This window comes from Embiotoca jacksoni, unplaced genomic scaffold (genome assembly GCF_022577435.1).
Source record: "Embiotoca jacksoni isolate LCO1_2020_lvr unplaced genomic scaffold, fEmbJac1.0.p SCAF_4, whole genome shotgun sequence".
Classification (NCBI taxonomy): domain Eukaryota; kingdom Metazoa; phylum Chordata; class Actinopteri; family Embiotocidae; genus Embiotoca; species Embiotoca jacksoni.
The window spans coordinates 17,328,983-17,347,495 of record NW_027185392.1 but is presented as its reverse complement, the minus strand read 5'-3'; the positions used below and the strand labels follow the sequence as shown (position 1 = coordinate 17,347,495).

Genomic DNA, 18,513 nt, shown 5'->3' with positions numbered 1-18,513 from the left:
GACTGTGAAGGAAATCCGGCACAAATCTTGTGTGAGAACAGGACTTTCAGAGAGCGCTCCGAGCGTGCTAGAAAAACTGGGAGACAAGTATTGCTGCAAAAGGTAACTACTTTGAAGAGGATTTGTGCCGGATCTAAAATGTTTTTTGGGTGTCACAGACACAGTTTCGGAACTTTTAGATCGCACCTCACACACGCATACATAAACATCAACAAACTTCAGCAGTGAAGTGGAGTGAAAAGAGAGCTGACCCTTGCTTGAAAACTAAAAACAGAATCAGCTCTTTTCCATTTTACGGCTTCTACTTCCTTCCTTCCCTTGAAAGATCACAGCAGGATGTGTGTGTGTTTGTGTGTGTGCGCGTCTGTGTGTGCATATGTTTAAAACTGCTAAATCATTCCTTGTACAAGTCGAGCTCTGTCCTTCAGCAACTGAAAATAAATCTACTGTCAATACAAGCATAAAAAGTGAGTTACTTTCAAATATCTGCTTCTGTGTGTGTGTTTGTGTTTGTTTTTGTACCTAATATGATGCCGTTAGGATACGTAGGTGGCTGCCAAACCACCCTGACTGATGACAATCGAACCTCTGGAAACACCATCCTGACAGGGGGGCCTGGAACTGCAGAGAAAAATATAGAAGGAAGTTGGCAGCATCATAAAAGGATATTAATATGCAGTTTAAAAAAGCAGCAGAAAAAAGAGGCTCAAAAGAACTCCTTCAAAACTGTAATGAGAAAGAGAGTATCTCAGCATCTGGCTCTTGTATTCTAATATGTTAGGATGATGGCACTATGGCTAGCAGATGTATGTGCATAAGCTGGCCACACACACACACACACACACACACACACACACACACACATATATATATATATATATATATATATATATATATATATATATATATATATATACATAGAGTGAGTGCCTTTCACATTTTAAGAGGCACTTCTAAAAGAAAATGTAATTTTCTTTCAACCTCACACCGATTCTGTCTTTGTTCCTGATAAAAGTACATGTTCCACACCAGCAAATACATGTCAACGTGAGTGTGTGTGTGTGTGTGTGTGTGTGTGTGTGTGCGCGTGTAGAGCGTGTGACAGACAGGACAGAGGTTCATTATACAACGCCGGGAATTGACTTCCCTGTTCTTGTTTCATCCTGAAATGAGAAAAACTTTTCAAACGTGACACTGTTTGATAGAAGATGAGTGTGTGTGCGTCCATGTGAGCTTTTCTGTATGTGTGTGAGCAAATGTGATGTATGTGTGTGTGTATGCGTGTCCTTGTGTGCTCGTGTTTGATTATTCAGAAAGACCAGTTTGCTGCCATCCTGAAGAGTTTGCCATGGTTACGACATCTCTGCATCTGAAGACAGGTGGTAACCATTGTACAAATGAACACACATACCCACATCATGTGTGTCTGTGCTGTGAGAAGACGTGTAAAGAGGTGAAAAATAGCTCCAGAGGTGAGAAGAGGGCGACAAACTGCTGGACAGAAAGCCCGGTGATCACACAGGTCCTACCATCCTCTTTGGTCCTGAGCAGTATGGGGCTGCTGGGTGGGCCGTCACCAATCCGCGTGTACGCCAGCACCTGCAGCACGTGCACGGTGTATTTTTGGAGGACTCCGAGGAGCAGCGACGCACTCCCCTCCCCTTCTGCCACCTGAACACTGCGGGGACCGTCTGAGTCTTTCTCGCTGTACAACACCTGCGCACAGAGAGCAAACATGAATCCTGTAGTCCACACACACGCTGTTTGTCAGCTTTTCTTTACAATGTCTTTGATGACTTTAAAGTACAGGGCAAAATTATATTCAATATTTTTGTGACTGTAAACAAATACCATTAAATGACCAAAACAAACAAATTTCTCTCAATGTACATCATAAAAAACTGAAATAATCATTATTCAAATCACAACAACAACAATAATAAATAGCACCTTTCAAAATACAGTTACAGTCAAATGTTTAAAACAAAGAATAAAAGGAAAACGATCCAAGATATTAAACATAATGACATAATTACAATTCATGAAATAAATACCGTCAGGTGAGAGAAAGCCACTAAATAGAAGTGAGCAAAAGAGGAAGTTTGAAAGATTATACTAAGTTCCTGAGCAGAGGCCCGGTCACCTTTGCTGTGTTTTTCTATTCGCCCAGGTGGAAAAACTCTGACATACATTTCCTCTGTAGCCTCACAGCAGGAGGTAGCTGCATCCTCAGTGCCTAAACGGTGCCAGAGACTAGAGAAATAACTCTGTTTGAAAACTCTGTATTCAGCTTTCAGCACTTCTACCTGAATGTCTGTGGTTTGGAGCTTCACTCCTGTGTCCCTGTTTGTACATCTATAGTCATATTTTACTGTTTACTGCTTGTTTTCAGCTGTATCAGAGCTGAGTTAATATACTGCTGATGGAAAGTGAATCTTTCTGCTGGAAAACAGACAGGATGCTTTTACTTTGACAAAGTTATAGAAAATATAATGTGCTTACAACAAAGTTAGAAGAGCCTGATTATCTCTTCCAGTTAACTGTTTTCCTTGTCTGTGCAGTGTGGCTTGACTGATCGCGGCTGTTTGCGGCTTGGCTTAAGCAGCGATCAGGCTCATTGGGACGTAGGAGATCAATATATGTACAGGCAGGAACTGAAGGCTTTAAAAACAAGCAGTATGATCTTAAAACCAATTCTAAAACTCACAGGTTCATTAACAATGGATCACAGCACTATTTGTATGTCAAAGTGGTTGCCAATACTGAGAATGAACACTCAGCTGCAGTTCTCCTCACATGTATGAAGCGTTTTAAAACATGTTAGCTCTCGATCACTCTCATAGCAACACGTTTGAACACAGCAGGGAGCTGTATTAGTAAAAAAAAAAAAAAGCCTTGACAAACCCACTGTGCGCTACCTGCCCAGCACCGTACAGCAGAGCCACAGTTAATGATGGCTGGTGAACATCCAAATGTAAAGCCTTCTCTCTATCTGATGGATGTAAAAAATAGGCAACTATTTGCTAACAAATTCACCATATCAACTTTATAAGGTGATACAATATCCGTTCTGTATTCCTAACGAGTATCTGCTGCCCACAACTGGACCAAAAATCAAGTTATTGCAGATCATGTCATGCTTCACTAAATAATTTCCTAGAACATTCCTAGTTTTTAAAAACATAGTACCCAAGCAGATATAAAGTGTGTATTTGTTTTGGGGCTATTTTCAGCTGCTGATTTGTTGGGCTTGCAACTATTTACAGCACTAGAATGGTGTGCCCTGTGGGGAATTGACTCATCATACAGTGCCCATGTGCATCACAGTCAGGTCAGCGGTGGAACATGTAAGCCTTTGGAACGATGTGACTCTGACGTGTTTCTGACAACAGTGGAGTGCAGAGGAGTAGGCTACATCACGTTATGTCTTTTTGAACACACTTTTTCTGGCAACAGTACCCATTTGAAAATGTGTCGAGAACTGCTCTTTCTTGCTGTTTCTCTCTCGTTTTGTGAACATGAATGCAACACACTTAGAACCCATTTAAGGCAAATGTCACCTCAAGCTTAAGTGTCTAAAAACAGAAACAGTCATGAGGCGGCACGGCAGGAAGCAGGGGCAACTATTCAGCATCTACTAGGGGATGGAAGGTGTTAAGAGAGCTGCTGCTGGCAGCCACTTCCCCTCTATTAACATGGTAGTGATGCTGTTCAATGTGATCCTCAGGAGGGCACAAAAAAACACAGATGTGGGGTGTGATGTGCTTTGAGCATGGTGGATAAAACGAACAGAATTTAATACAACGTAAAAAAAAACCTGGATGGTACCAGTTTATATCGCGCAGCCACAGCCTGTTTTTCTTCTGTAGATTTAAATATTTATAATGAAACCATGTTCATGCAAAATTGAGTAAATTCCCTCTTTTAAAATCTTTGTTCTGCTGCCTTATGTCTGTCTGTCTCTGGATTAAAGTCAATGCCACTTTTATATTCGAAAAAATATTTACCGCGTTAACCTTTTCTTTGGATAGATGTTGGAGGGAAGCACTTACATGGCACTGTACCAGAAAAGACATAATATAACACAATGTTTTCTCTTTATTTAAAAATAAAACAGGGAAGCAGGGAACATTATTATAAACCCCTGAAGGCTGTGAACTGATTAAAAAAACAGGTGCACCCACATTGAGTGTAAAAGAAGAGGTGCGACTGCCAGTGAGTGATGAAAAAATGAGTCCCCATTAACGGTATTCATCCAGCTCTTTCTTAGAAACCTGCACACCGGAGGATGTCGACTACGTCACCACTGGAGTTGCAACAAGACCAATTTTTCTGCCTTATTTTGGGAATACAAGAAAAGTGTGAGCTCTGATTTTGGCATATGTGGCCATTTTCCTTCAGTAGGTGGGAAATCTGGACTTTAATACCGATGCAGAATCTTCAAGGCATATTCAGACTGAGAACGTACACACAGCACATCACATTTTCTTGTTCAAAAAAGATTATGTTTTAAATGACAAAAAAAACAAAGTACCTTCCCAAAACCAACAGGCTTTATGGATTATTGTCTCTTTTGCATAAATTGCTGCCAAAAACTGCTGTTTTATCAAAGCATATTAAACAGTAATGCCTCTCATTTGCATGCATACAATTACAAACACACAAACACACACACACACACACACACACACACACACACACACACACACACACAGTTACTGCAGCTGAGTACTTTTAGATGCAGTAATGTAGGGAGAACAGGCTAGAGCAGTTACAGGATATTACATCATGATCTTCTTAGATTTATGTGCGTCCATCTGTGTGGGTGGGTGTGTAAAGGTGTTTGAGGAAGTGATAATGGGCTGAAGGGGTCAAGTGAGCATGCCAGGGTAGAGTTGTGTGCTTGAGAGTTCTATTTACCTTATATCCAAGAATGACTCCATTCTTTTGTGCCTTAGGGAGAGCAGACCATGTGAGCAGGATCCTGGAGGAACTCACTGCCTCAGCAGTCACATTCACCGGAGATCCAGATGGAACTAGACAACACAAACACACACACACACACACACACACACACACACACACACACACACACACACACACACACACACACACACACACACACACACACACACACACACACACACACACACAGCTCAGTGCTACTTCACTCTCTGCACCAATCTTCGATTTTATCTCAATCATCTCCCCCACCCTCCCTCCATCAATCTTCCCCTCACTGAAACAGAGGAAGCGTGTAGAGGGCAGAGAGAGGTGGCAGGATGAGAGGAGACACTGCGAAGTAATCGAAGCACTTTATACCTCATCCATCTGCCTTCTTATGCCCAGCTAATACAATATTTCACAGACATCTCTGCACACAGGAAAGAGGAGTGAATGAGGTCTGTGTTCATACCAGATTCAGCTGTGTGTGCGGCGACAGTCTGACTCCATGGTCCTGGTCCTATGGAGTTGAAGGCTTGTATCTGGACCTGGTACTGGGTCCATGGATTCAGGCCCTCCACTGTGGCCTCAGTGGCGCCCCCTGCTCCCTCCGCATCCTCGGTCCTGTCCTCGCCCTGACCGTCTGTCCTCCACACACGCAGCCGGTAGCCCACATTCTCTGGACTGCTGTTGTACTCAGACACTGGAAGAGGCTGGAAGGGAACAAAGAATGAAAGGAGAGTGGAAAAAGAGATGATAATTGAGAAGTATTTTGCATGAATTATTATTGTTGCCAAGGTCATGTTGCTATCCTCTAAATGACATTCGTATGTTTAGTTACACATGCTTAAAGAAATCATACAACTATAACCACGTTTAGCATAAGAATAAAAGTAAACTGGCATCTACTTAAAAGATGTCTATTTTCAGGACAATTTCCCAGGCAGATTTTTTTATTTGATTTGTAGTCTTTATTCTGTAATAGTTTAGTAAATGAGGGTCAGCGTGTCAATCCTGAACTGTGCAAGTACCCTGAAATGTGCCGGCTTAATGACCGTGAGCCGTCACTTTCCTTGGTGTTAATTCATTAATTTGGACTCTGGTTAGAAGAAGAGATCAACACAAAGAGTTGAAATCACGATAATAAAGCTGATAATGATGATAATTTGATTGACACAGAATGTTGAAGCTCTACCATCGAGCAATGTAACACAGTTCCTCATTAACAGCATGCTTTAATGCCTCCATTATATCTATTAGAAATGTATGTAACATGACTAAAGGTCTTTATGAGTGCACATATACAAAAACGAACATATATATATAAGACACACGACAACAATATCACAGACATACATACAGAACCACTTATATCACGATATACAGTGTGCACATCCCGCCCACGCATATCTTATGCACAAAGATTGATCACTAAAATAGATTCCTAAAGACAAATATAAGGAAGCTGAAAGATGAGATATTTATTCATAACATTAAATATGTATAAAATCAATTGATTTATAAAATCAAAGTCTTTTCTTAAATTTAAATCCATTGTTGCTATACTCTGATTGGGTTACGGAATTACTGTATGTGATATCACCTCATCCCAATAAGCCCCACCTGCTTAAAACAAGTGTGAAAAGCAAGTGCATGTAGGACCCCATCACTCAGAGTAAGGAGATGACTGAGAAAGCCGGTTTTCAGGGCAGTTAAAGCCTAAAATAAACATGGAGCTGGTTCCTGACAACAGAAGTTAACTTGACATAAGTCCCGTTTATGTTTCCACAATATGACATAAAGAAAGACACACACTCAGAAGTGAAAAGGCCTTTCGTAGCGGTTATTTTGGTGATTGCGTCAAACTCTAAAGTACATCAATAAAGCTTTTACTGTTGTCTCCCCTTTTGACATCCCATCTCCTGAACCTTCTGTCGCTATCTCCCTCTTTTTCCCTGTCTTAGACACCCTGTCATCTTCTTTTACTCACTTCCACTCTCATTTCCTGTGACCCTGTCTCCTTCTCCCGTCCACATTTTTTCCTCTGTCATCTCACCCGCTCTACTCTGCCTGTGACCCACCACGTGATTATTCATTAGCTCCACAACCACATATTAGTCATTGCCCTAAAATCGTGTCAGCAGAAAGTTTAGTTTGTTCACAGTATATATTTCCACAGAAGATTTTTAAACCAACATGTACAACGGTTGCTCTGTGCAGCACAACAGATAAAGAAGTGAGCTACGCAGTCATTTTAAATACCCAAGTAATTTAGCTCAGTTTAGCATTTAGGACCCACAATACAGAATGTCACATTAGCTTTATTACCTTTAATGTGCAACTCAGAATAATAGCCTCAGCTAAAACCATCGTGATGGTTCCATTACAGCAGAAAACCTAGCATAGCTCAGGCTGGGTGCTAACATGCAGGTAAAATCCCATTAGCATGCTGCACAGGTAGCCTAAAGCGCATCAGTGTCTGTGTCTGATTTGACAGGCTGTTTTTCTCATTCCAACTCTTAAATGGAAAATACTCTGCTCTGCATTTTATGTTATAATAGAAGGGAGGAAGGGAGAGTAAAAGAGAGACAGAGGGAAAGAGCGAGGAAAGAAGAGCGGGAACAAGAACAGAAAATAAAAGACAGTGAGGAGAAAATTACATTGCAGTTTGGGCTGCTGAGGGTCCGCACGGTGAATGGGAAATGTGACAGATTAGTGTTAGCACTGATAACCAGGAGAGACGCTGATTATAGACTGTCAGCCACTCAACCCGTTCAGTCCAGCTGCTGGTGAGAGCACACGCATGTGCATGTGCATGTGCAGAGAAGAACAAGAGCAAAGACACAAATAAAATCCCAGACAAATTAGCACTATTTAAACAAGTGTAAGAGGGGCAGAGTAAGGGTTAATGGTTTCCAAGAGGTAGCTGTGTATCTGGAGTGTGTGTGTGTGTGTGTGTGTGTGTGTGTGTGTGTGTGTGTGTGTGTTCAGTACCTTCCAGTTGAGGCGCAGGCTGGTCTGTGTAGCAGACAGACAGCTGATGTTGGAGGGGTGTGTGTCAGGGGTAGCCTGTAAGGTTTGAATCAGCCTTGAGGGGGCGCTCACGGGACTGGAACCGACAATGTTCACCTGCTGCATCCTGAACCTGGAGAGTTCGGAGAGCAAAGTTAAAGAAGCATTTCACTCATTTTACACATCAAGTTCCCTTCATTTTACACGAGGAGTACGATTCAGCCAGTGAAAACAGTGGTATAAGTTCCTAAGTGGTGCTAAAAGAAGCAAAAGTCTGTGAAAATAATACTGACAATGTCATATTGATCAGGGAATATCTCCGTGGGCTTGGAGACTGCAACTCACAATAATTTATTGCAGAAAGCCTGCATTACAAACTCAAGACGTGCGCTGGTTTAAAATTTTGGTTCAAATATCGGTGAATTTAGTGACAGTCCTATTAGTGGGAGTTTGTGTCTAGTACTAATCAGTAAATGTTAAAATACTAACACACTAAACGAAGGTGGAGGGCATAATAGGAGGAATACAGGAGTCAGGGAAAGCTTCAGCAATGACCAATCACATTCCCTCCTCTCATCCCCTCGAAATGCAGCAACAAATGAAACGAGCAGAAGAGAGGAGAGAGAAAAAAAGGTTCATCATCATGAAGCATCTCAAGCTCAATAAAACAAAACAAACAAACATTAAATGATAAACATATATCGCCTTAATTATACTGTCAGAGCCCGAATAAAAAAAGGCGCCTTATTGTTGCAGCAGGGATATTGGTGCTGCTTGTTATGGTTGTGCACATAATTATCAAAAGCTAATTAATACATTCCAACTCGGCTCCTTTTCTTTCTAATCTGCATATTTGAATTGACTCATACTTGTCTTAGATGTATTTATATAGTAGTACAATAAACGTCAACAAGTTTATGTGCTGAATATCAGTCCTTATTAATTCAATAGTGGAAGATTAAAAAGGAAAATGCACGAGGTCATTTATTGTTAAATCCTGCTGGAGGTTGAATTATTGAAGGTAACCACAATGTATCAGATGTTGGTCTGAGCAGAAGGAAACAAACAATAATAATAATAATAATCCACTGAAAGCATGAATGGTGCTTCAGCCTGCACAATCAGCCCGAATCAGTGTGCTTTTGTTTATGTTCATCATTTCTTTTTTACCTCTAGTTGTTTTGTGGGCTGACAGTCACTCACGCCGCCAGCTTTCATCTCCATTGCCTTTAATAAAAATTCAACTTGGGAGCGTTGAGAAATTTAGATGCTAACCAATCCTGTTGCATGTCAGGAGACATCACATTAATGAAGCATTGGCTGTCCCATCCGCGCAAATTACACATAGCCCCTCAATCAAAACAGAGACTACAGATTACTACAGGCGTTTCATCAACTGCAGTGAAAAGATCTGACACTACAAGTTTTACAAGTTTTACTCATCAGTGCTGACTTTTCTTTGAAAATCTGGGTCAACTGCTTATACTGATGTGGGTTGTCATGTGAAAAAATATTTCACAATTACATTGATAATTGTATCAATGTGCAGTAGATGAATGTTCAGCAAGTGCAAAAAATCCACAGTTAACAAACATGAAAGGTGTTTTGTAATTTTGGGTACGTCTGTGTACGAGCACGTCTGTCAACTAACTCCACCTATTCTCTCATCTTAGTGCAAACACATTTGATCTTTGCAGAGGAATTATCAAACATAAAATCCAGTCTTGTCATGCGTTTGGGTCCCACCAGTTTTTCTAATCGCATGTCATTCCCCTTTTGATTCCCCACATTTCCTGACCATCTCTATGGCAACTATCCAATAAAAGCAAAATGCCCCAAAAAATTATTCTTTAACAAAAAAAAACACTGCACTTGTCAAAGCACTGGCTTTGTCACTGCAGGGAAATAGTCTTAAGTCTTTTTTGAGCAATTTAATTCATGAAGTCCCTCTTTGAACACATCCCCAAAAAATAATAAGCGAGTTCATAATAAACAAACCTAAGTTGGATTTTCATCAGCATCCAGCTTTTGATTTACTGAATGAACTGCATGCTGTCATATGTGCATATGGAGATACTGGAGAAAGAAATTGTGAATATATTGTATTGCCTCAAAATAGTACAAACAGACTTTTCAATCTTAAAGTGTAAAAAAACTACTTTGAATATTTGAGCTTATATCTAGAAAGAAATGTGATATTTGTGTTACTTGTTTCACAACTAAATAATATATTTTGCCGAGAATCATCTTCGGCTAGAAGTCTCCACCAGAGGTTGTTTGAAGGAAGTAAACACTCAGTCAGTAAAAGAGATATAACTATACAGACTTGGAGACGCACCTTCAGCCATGAGGGAGCGTTTGTTGCTTTTTTTTTTTTACTTCTAAATGCAACCATGATTCACTGTGGCTGCAAGTGATAGAAAGTGTGAGCGTGCAGAGTGTGTGGGACTTAAAGCAGGGGATAAGAAATACAGACAAGTGCATCACTTCATCTAACGTCCCAATGGTGTCGCCTGTGACAACATAATCCTTGGGAGTGTACAATGTGTGTCTACACACACCGCAATCCCATTACAGATGAAGGCGGAGATACGGAGAGAAAGAGGCAGACATAGACAGATAGACCGATAAGTGTAGAAGATAGACAGACGGATAGATAGAGAAGGAGAGGGAGAGAGAAAGAAGCAAGAGTTGCTGCTGTTCAGTAGCGACAGATCACGTTTACAAAATGCAAGCTCCCAACAGCCCTTGAGGAGGGATTACAGACACTCCTCTCACCTCCTCTATTTCCTGTTCCCCATGTCTCTTATCCCTTTGTCTCTTCTTCTCTTTAATGTTCTCTGCTGCCCGTCCCGCTTTCTCATCACCTTTCTTCTCTGCTGCCCTCATCTCCCTCCTTCCCTCTCCCCTCTCGTTCCCTCCAGCTAGTTGCGAGAGGTAATAAGGATCTGCATGCAGCAGCTGTGAAGGTGCTGACAAACAGAAAAGTCTCAGATGGAACTGTCTCTCTGTGTGTCTGTGATTTATCTAACTTCACCTGAGCATTGCAATGCTGCAGAAACTGGCGGAGAGTGAGATGTGTGTGAAGAAGTTTCTGTGTGTGTGTGTGTGTGTGTGTGTGTGTGTGTGTGTGTGTGTGTGCGCGCGCGCGCGCGCGCGTGTGTGTGTGTGTGTGTGTACTAGCACTTGTTCTTATACAGGCTCTGTGTGTTTACTGCTCACCTGTACTGAGTGAATGGAGTCAGGTTGGGGATCTCCAGAGTGTCTGCATCTGGCTGGTTGTCTTTCTGGTAGAGAACTCTCCACACCTCCTCCTTTCCATCGTCCTTTACCACCTGTTAAAGAGGAAGTACCCAAGTGTTGTCCTCCTGCTGTGTCACAATACTGACCACAGAAGTGTAAATGCGACACAAACACAGACACGCACCTGTCCTTACGATCCATCTTGATATAGCGGTCTTCCCATCAGGACCGCGGTGGAACTTAAGCGTTGCTGTCCGAGGGCTGATGTTGGAGATGACCAGGTTCGATGGAGCACCAGGAAGTTCTGCAGATAGGGAACAAAAAGAATAGCACTTTACTTTAAAGCTACAGAAAACGTGAAGGAATTCAGCCATAAGGCAGCTGGTGACTGTAGGCCCTTTTTCTCCGCTGCATTTATTCCTACAGGTGTATGAAATATTTATGGACTGAAACCCGTGGGATGATTGCACTCATAATAATCTTATTCATGAAAAGAGTAGTCTGTCTGCTGCCGTTCTGATGTTTCAATAAGGCACTTAGAAGTTCTTTAAGATCAAAAGACATCTCTGCCGCAACCGCATGCAAAATGCATCTCTCTTCTGAGACCGTTGTTTTGTTCGAGCAGAGAAGGACCGCAACATCACAGCATGGTATATTTTTTCAGGAAGATGGGTATAAAAAAGAAATGAGAAAAACAAACAACAATTTACAACAGAGAGGGATAAAACCATGTACAATGCCAAAACTGGCAAAAAGTGTCATCCCAACTGCAACATGGCTTATCTCTAATACACGTGTAGTGACGTTGACAAAAGAAATAGAAAGAGAATGAAATCATGTTGCTAAATAACGTGCAAAAAAGGCTTAAGGCGCGAAAGAGCCAAGAAAATTGCCTCCGGTCCTTTTTTTCCTGATGTGTCCACATGTTCATTGCTAGACCATGACAAAAAGGAAAATATAAGACTGAAAAAAAGTACATTTTAACTAAAGCAACGGCAGTTATGCCACAGTTGTATCTCTCTCTCTGTCATAGCAATTGATTTCATTATTTCTGAGGCCGACAATACAATGCAGAGAGAGAGAGAGAGATAAATCCGTGCACCAGAGGACCTGAGTTGAAGTAAATTCATAGTTCACTATATTCCATTTAAGGTCTATAAATGTCTGAGTAGGCTGCAAACCTGTGAAATTATGTTTGACCCGCTTGTGTTCTGACATAGTTCCATCGCTATGACTATAATAAGCAACAGGAAACTGATGTGGCAGCCTGAATGGCACAATCACACGGGAGAGCAATAAGAAACTAAAACACGAGGACTTGACTTGTAAATGATCACACCCACATAATCACTTTGAGCTGACTTTGAGTCAGAGCTGACAAAATGTAGCTGATATACAATGTATTTTCATATTTTAAGTCTAAAGAGTTTGTATCCTGCAGGGTTTTTTTTTTCTCAGAAAAGAATCTGGTAAAAAAGTAGAAACAGTAACATTTAAAAGCTCTTTTTTTTTGTGAGTATTACTTGCAAAGAAGAGATAATTAGATGATAACTGTCATCCCCAACTGGCAGATGGTACACACTTGAAAGCCAAGCGTGACAGTATCAATAACTGGAAGGAAGAATAATTGGAAATCAACTAATTCAGCTATAAAGAAAACTCTCTGACAAAAGCATCATTGATGTAGCCCAAGTCTGTCAGTTGCCATGTCCTGCTAAACACCACCATCTAAAACTCTGAATTAGCTGCTTCTGTCACATTAAAACTGCGAGCTGCACTGAGTTTGGTCCAGAAGACAACTATTATTTTCGTCTGCTGGTGATGCTGTTTTTTTTGTTTGGTTTTTTTTGTCAACCTGGAGTAAATTATAGAGGAGTAATAATACGTTTTCTATGCACAATTCAACCAGAACGAAATATTCCAATGAAAGGTTTTTACATCACAACCCTTCAAATGCAGGACAGAATTTATAGCTGGCTCTAAATAGACTTCAGTGATAGCTGTTGAATTGAATTGGCATTGGTCTGGCAGGCAGCACATATGACAACAGCTCTGGAGACATAGGCTGAAATCCAGTTTTTTTTTTTTTTTTTAATTGTGTGTGAACAAATGAAATATGTGACAGCTTGCTTCTGTTGAACCTGACATAATCAATAATCACCACAATCCACTTTAAAACTGTCTTCCTCAAACACAAAAATACTTTTAAAACACTTTCCTCGACTGTGTGTGTGAGATCTGTTGTAATCCATCCCATTCTGCAGCAGAATCACGAGCGCCATATTTGCTGAACATGACAAAATACATATCAATGCTAAACCAAACAGTGTGTGTTGGATCACATCAGCACACTGCGGGCACGTGAGACAGATTTCATAGAATGTCTGGGAGGATTTCTTATTCTAATAGGACAATATAACACGACGGTGTCCAGTTATTATGCAAACAAGGCATTATTCATTGGGGATACAGCGAGGTACATGTGTGCATCACAAGAGGAATTATAGCTATCAGCTACCACTGCTCTGTAAATGCGTGCAGCCAACTTGTAAGCGTCATAATGTAGAAATGTTGATATCAGCTGCCTTGCTCAGATGAATGACAAAATTCTTTCAACTCCATGAATACATGAATAAATAAACAAGACAAGAATCTATGCTCAGTGAATCTCTCTCTTTCTTTCTCTCTCCACTCATTCTTTAGTTCTTTTTTCATATCTCCAGTCCTCCATCTTTCCTTCAGTCTTTTGCTTTCATGAATTAATGAAAAACCTCTGAATCTAAGAACTGTCTGTATCCATCTTGCTTTTACTTTTTTTTGGCTTATATTCATAAATTAGTAATCAGAAAATGTTAGGACAGAAATCCTGCTGTATGAACCATGTTTTTTTTTCTCTTCATTCTGCCATACTTCCTCCCTGCCTCTCAGTCCATTTCTGAGACACTTTGGTCTCCTGTTCTTTGGAGATTGCATTTTGTTGTATTTTCTGTTCTTCCCTCATTATGTTTCCGTATCTTCTCTCCCGTCTTCTCTCGTTCATTTGATTGTCTCTTGCCCTCTCTTTCTCCCATCTCTGCATTCCCTCCACTTTGCCATTTGCAGTTAATCAGCACTAATAATGATTGCAACTTGGCCTTAGTCCAATCACACGAACTCATCATGCACACAGAGGCGTTTTGTGCACAACTCACACTGAAGCGCTCTCTGAGATACTGTGAATGACCAGCTCCTGTGTGTGAGTGTGTGTGTGAGTGTGAGTGTGTGTGTGTGTGTGTGTGAGTGTGTGAGTGTGTGTTGGCTGTGTGGGTGATGATTCATGGATGCACAGTAACAGCCACTTATCAGCCTGAGGAAAGACAATGGCAGCGTAAGAGCTCATCAGTCATATTTACTCTGCTCCCCACACACACACACACACACACACACACACACACACACACACACACACACACACACACACACACACAGATGCATGCACACAAGGGAAAAACAGTTTTTAACATCCACTGCCAGCCTCTTCTGTGTTTGTGTACATTTATTTACTGTACCTGGTGGGACTCCAGTGGAGATGGTGGAGGATGTGGCCACGCCCCGTCCTGCCGCGGTGAGCGCAGCCACCTGTAGTGTGTATGCGGTGGTGGAGGTGAGGCCGGTCAGCTGGTACTGCAGGGTGGAGTTGGACAGCGAACGTTCCTCACGACTCGATTGTACGCCAGGCACTTCCCACCACAGCACGTAGCCTGCGGGTTGCAGACACACTGGGTTAATAAAGGCACATCTACACATGAGAGTGTACACACAAACACACAGGCGCAAACACACTCACACTCACACATAATGAGGGGTACGGAGCCAAAAAAGGAGAAGAGGGTAGGGGAGGGGTAACTACATTCAAAATCCCTGTTTGTCCCTTTGCATCTTCGTAGTCATGCATCACACTGCACCACCTTCAGAAGTGTGTGTGAGTGAGGCCATTTGTGTGTAAAGCCCTGGAGAGAGTGAATGGTCCCTCATCTGTCTCCCTGCTCACCAGGTGCTGGATGAAAAGCAGGTTGAGGAGAAAAGAGTAAATGTGCAAGGTGACCTTGCTTGAATACTCATTTTCCCACTCCTTGGACTGACTGTGAAGCCGCTGCCGCCGCCTCGCGCTGCTAAGACTGTGGTCTTGTTGTGTTGGTGCCTGATGAATGTTGGACGGGATGCAGCCATAACGACACAAAAGGCACACACACATGCAACGTGGAGTAATCGCTTGATTCACAGCAGCTTGTCGTGTTCACCAACGCCATTGTCTAACAGAGCCTCGGAGGTGCTGAGGCAAAATGAATTGTGGGGGGTGAGCGGGCGAGCGGGGAGGGTGCCCTCGGCTCTGCGATGTGCCACACAAACAACACCCTGGGTGACGGGAGGCGTGGGACGAGGGCATGTTTGAGATAACATAGGAAGACAAGCAGCAGAGGGAAGGGATTAGCTGGTGATGAATCAGTTGTACACAAACGTACAGTAGTTTCAGAGACAGGGGGCTGTCTGTGGGAGGAAAATAAGTGGACACCACAGAGGAAACTTTAGAAGTTTAAGGGCTCCCTCAAGAAGATGCTTTTACATTTTTATGTAAATTAGTCATTTTTCAGACTGCATTTGTCCACCTGAGAGGAAAACACTGAATTGGAAACGATGAGCCTGTTATTTCTAATCATTGTGTGTATTAGGGCACACAACACAAACTTGATTTAAGCTTGTCTCATCACAACTGTTAATGGGATTGAAAATAACATGGTCGAGTGAAAGTTTGTATGATTATGGAGAGAGATGGAGGCAAATGGAGGAAATTATGAGTGACTATTGAGAGTGTTCTTATGCTCTTGTAGTTATACTATCGAGTCGTAATGCTCTAACCGGTGATGATGCCGTTCTTGTCTTCAGGCTCGGTCCAGCTCACTCTGAGAGATGTGTCCAAGATTTCTGTGAAGCTCAGGTGGCGAACAGGTCCAGGTGCTGAAAAAATGAAAACACACACACACACACACACACACACACACACACACACATTAGATTATATCAGTTATATTTGAACTTATTCACCAATAATCTGATTCTGAAAATTTTTGATTTTGGTAAATCATCCCTGCTCATGAACACACATCTCTCACCCTCAGCCTGTTGCCTGTGGCTCTTTGACACACACACACACACACACACACACACACACACACACACACACACACACACACACACACACACACACACACACACACATACACACACACACACACACAAACACTCAGGTGCAGGCAAGCCTGTCGTTTCTCATTTCATCCATGGTTCTCTAACCCCTCTCCCTGCAGAGCGATTAAGCTATTCATCTGAGACATTCAATAACACTCACACACAATCACACACGAACACACACACATGCAAAAAGCTATCATCAAGCAAGAATTACAACCACTGCTAACCCTGCAACACGCCCAGCAGCCAATCAATACCTGTCCACTGCTGTGTGTACCTGTGTGACTGCTTGTGTGTCTGCATGTGTGTACACATGGCACTAATATCCCTTTCCCACTCAATAATTGCTGGTTGATAATAATTGCTTGTCTGTCCTCCTATGGGCTATTGTGTTTATTTGATGGTGCGACTGTGCATGTGTACTTGTTACTGAGAGTGGCAGCTATTATGTTTATCTGTGGAACACTGTGCTATAAATACCAGTAAGCCTGAAAACATATGAATCAATTCCTTTTAAAAAGACACAGTGGAGGAGAAGTAAAACGACGACGTAGAACAAAGAAATTAAAAAGGAGTGAGAAGCAAGTCAGAGCCTGACGGAAACCAGGGAGTGTCGTTGTATTGTGCACACAGCTGTGGATCATACTGATCAAAACAGCTGGATTGAACACAGAGCTAGCCAATGCACTTTCATTAATATTCACAGGAGAGGTGAGGAGAGTGCCTTTTGTGTTGTTTGCTGGCTTTATTTACACGATGCTTGTATCAGACTGTGTGTGTGTGTGTACTCACTGTCCTCATGTGTCTGCAGCAGGGTGGGTGCGCTGCGGGGGCCGTCTCCAGGTGTTGTGAAGCAGAGGGTGGAGCCGAAGTACCAGGTGAATTTCTTCAGCCCGCTGACTAATCCTGTGTGGCGTGAACCAGGGTACTCCGGAGTGATAGTAACTATGGTAACGTCCTCTGGAGACTGCTCTGGCCAGATCAGCAGCTGTGATAAATAAAAAAAAATGGACACTGGTGACAGCAATACTCTCTAATGATTCTTACCTAAAACCCGCAGGTCATCTCAGCACCGAAAATGTCCATCAGCTATTATTCTGACTCTGCTGCCTCAGGCTGCTCGATCAATTCTTATTATTCAGACTGCATTTATGAAACAAAACGTACTTGTATCACGGTGTGGGACATGGGGAATCTTTTTAAATCAAAACTGATGCCTAAAAGTTTCTTGTTATTAAAGTTTAAATCTGCCAAATTCTAGTTACAAATGTATCAAAAAGACAAAAACAATATTCATGTTTTATTCCCTGGAAAAGTTATTTGCATTCTAAACGAGCTTTTATTTACATATCGATGTATCACTTAACATAAACTCCTGCTGGCAGGCCATTGTCAGTCATAACAGCATCTGAGGACAAAAACTAAGTTTGATTATCAGTCCCACTAAACGTCTAATGAAAGGTTAATTTGTGTCTATAGTGAGCCTTGATTTATATTCAGAACCACAGCAGTTTGGTTTGCGTTATTGCTTTAGCCACAAAAACAAACGGTGAAAGGCATACACTTAAATATTCATAATGAGAGATAAGCCACGGGCAACGCTATGATAGGGTACACATATTTATGGTTCCAAATACAATTTTTTTCTTTTAAAATGGATAAAATGTGAACTCGGAGCGAAGTTTGAATCAGACTTAAACTGTGCAATGGGTCAGTGAGGCTTGAAAAATATTTACACAAGCTGCTTATGATTACAGAATGTAAAATGACTATTTAATGGCATATTATTGATGAGACATTTACAGATGTTTGTTACCACTACATTTCCAGTAGGAGTGAAAAGTACAGCCTCTATTTGCATTTGTATTTGATAACTTAAAAACCTCTGACCTGTATGTACAGAGTTTCACTGCTCGGCATTCTCAATGCTTTGAGTGTGCGCTGCCTCAAAGCTTCAAAGGTATAGTATTCTGTAGGGCTGCCTCACTGATGTCATGTCTTGTGTGACCCACACTGGTGCCATTTTCTCCATCCTGCTATTATTGTATATGGGAAGCATTTTCACTGTTTATCTAGTGAGAGTGT

The 18,513-nt window shown here is 41.7% G+C and overlaps 1 protein-coding gene across 2 annotated transcripts in view; it reads right to left on the bottom strand.

Annotated features, from left to right (window-relative positions):
* The window catches only part of LOC138208921 (protein sidekick-1-like), a 239,670-nt gene that overhangs the window by 34,135 nt on the left and 187,022 nt on the right, over nucleotides 1–18,513 (bottom strand). Inside the window, exons 20-29 of one of the 2 annotated variants that reach the window (XM_069167153.1) lie at nucleotides 17,221–17,416; nucleotides 16,096–16,194; nucleotides 14,748–14,939; nucleotides 11,382–11,503; nucleotides 11,179–11,291; nucleotides 7,939–8,089; nucleotides 5,417–5,657; nucleotides 4,921–5,036; nucleotides 1,530–1,716; nucleotides 523–621 (exon numbers count right to left, since the gene is read on the bottom strand). In XM_069167153.1, the coding sequence (XP_069023254.1) occupies nucleotides 523–621; nucleotides 1,530–1,716; nucleotides 4,921–5,036; nucleotides 5,417–5,657; nucleotides 7,939–8,089; nucleotides 11,179–11,291; nucleotides 11,382–11,503; nucleotides 14,748–14,939; nucleotides 16,096–16,194; nucleotides 17,221–17,416 (1,516 nt within the window). Of the gene's footprint in view, nucleotides 1–522; nucleotides 622–1,529; nucleotides 1,717–4,920; nucleotides 5,037–5,416; nucleotides 5,658–7,938; nucleotides 8,090–10,734; nucleotides 10,788–11,178; nucleotides 11,292–11,381; nucleotides 11,504–14,747; nucleotides 14,940–16,095; nucleotides 16,195–17,220; nucleotides 17,417–18,513 lie in introns of those variants that run through there. The other variant, XM_069167152.1, reaches the window with a different exon arrangement.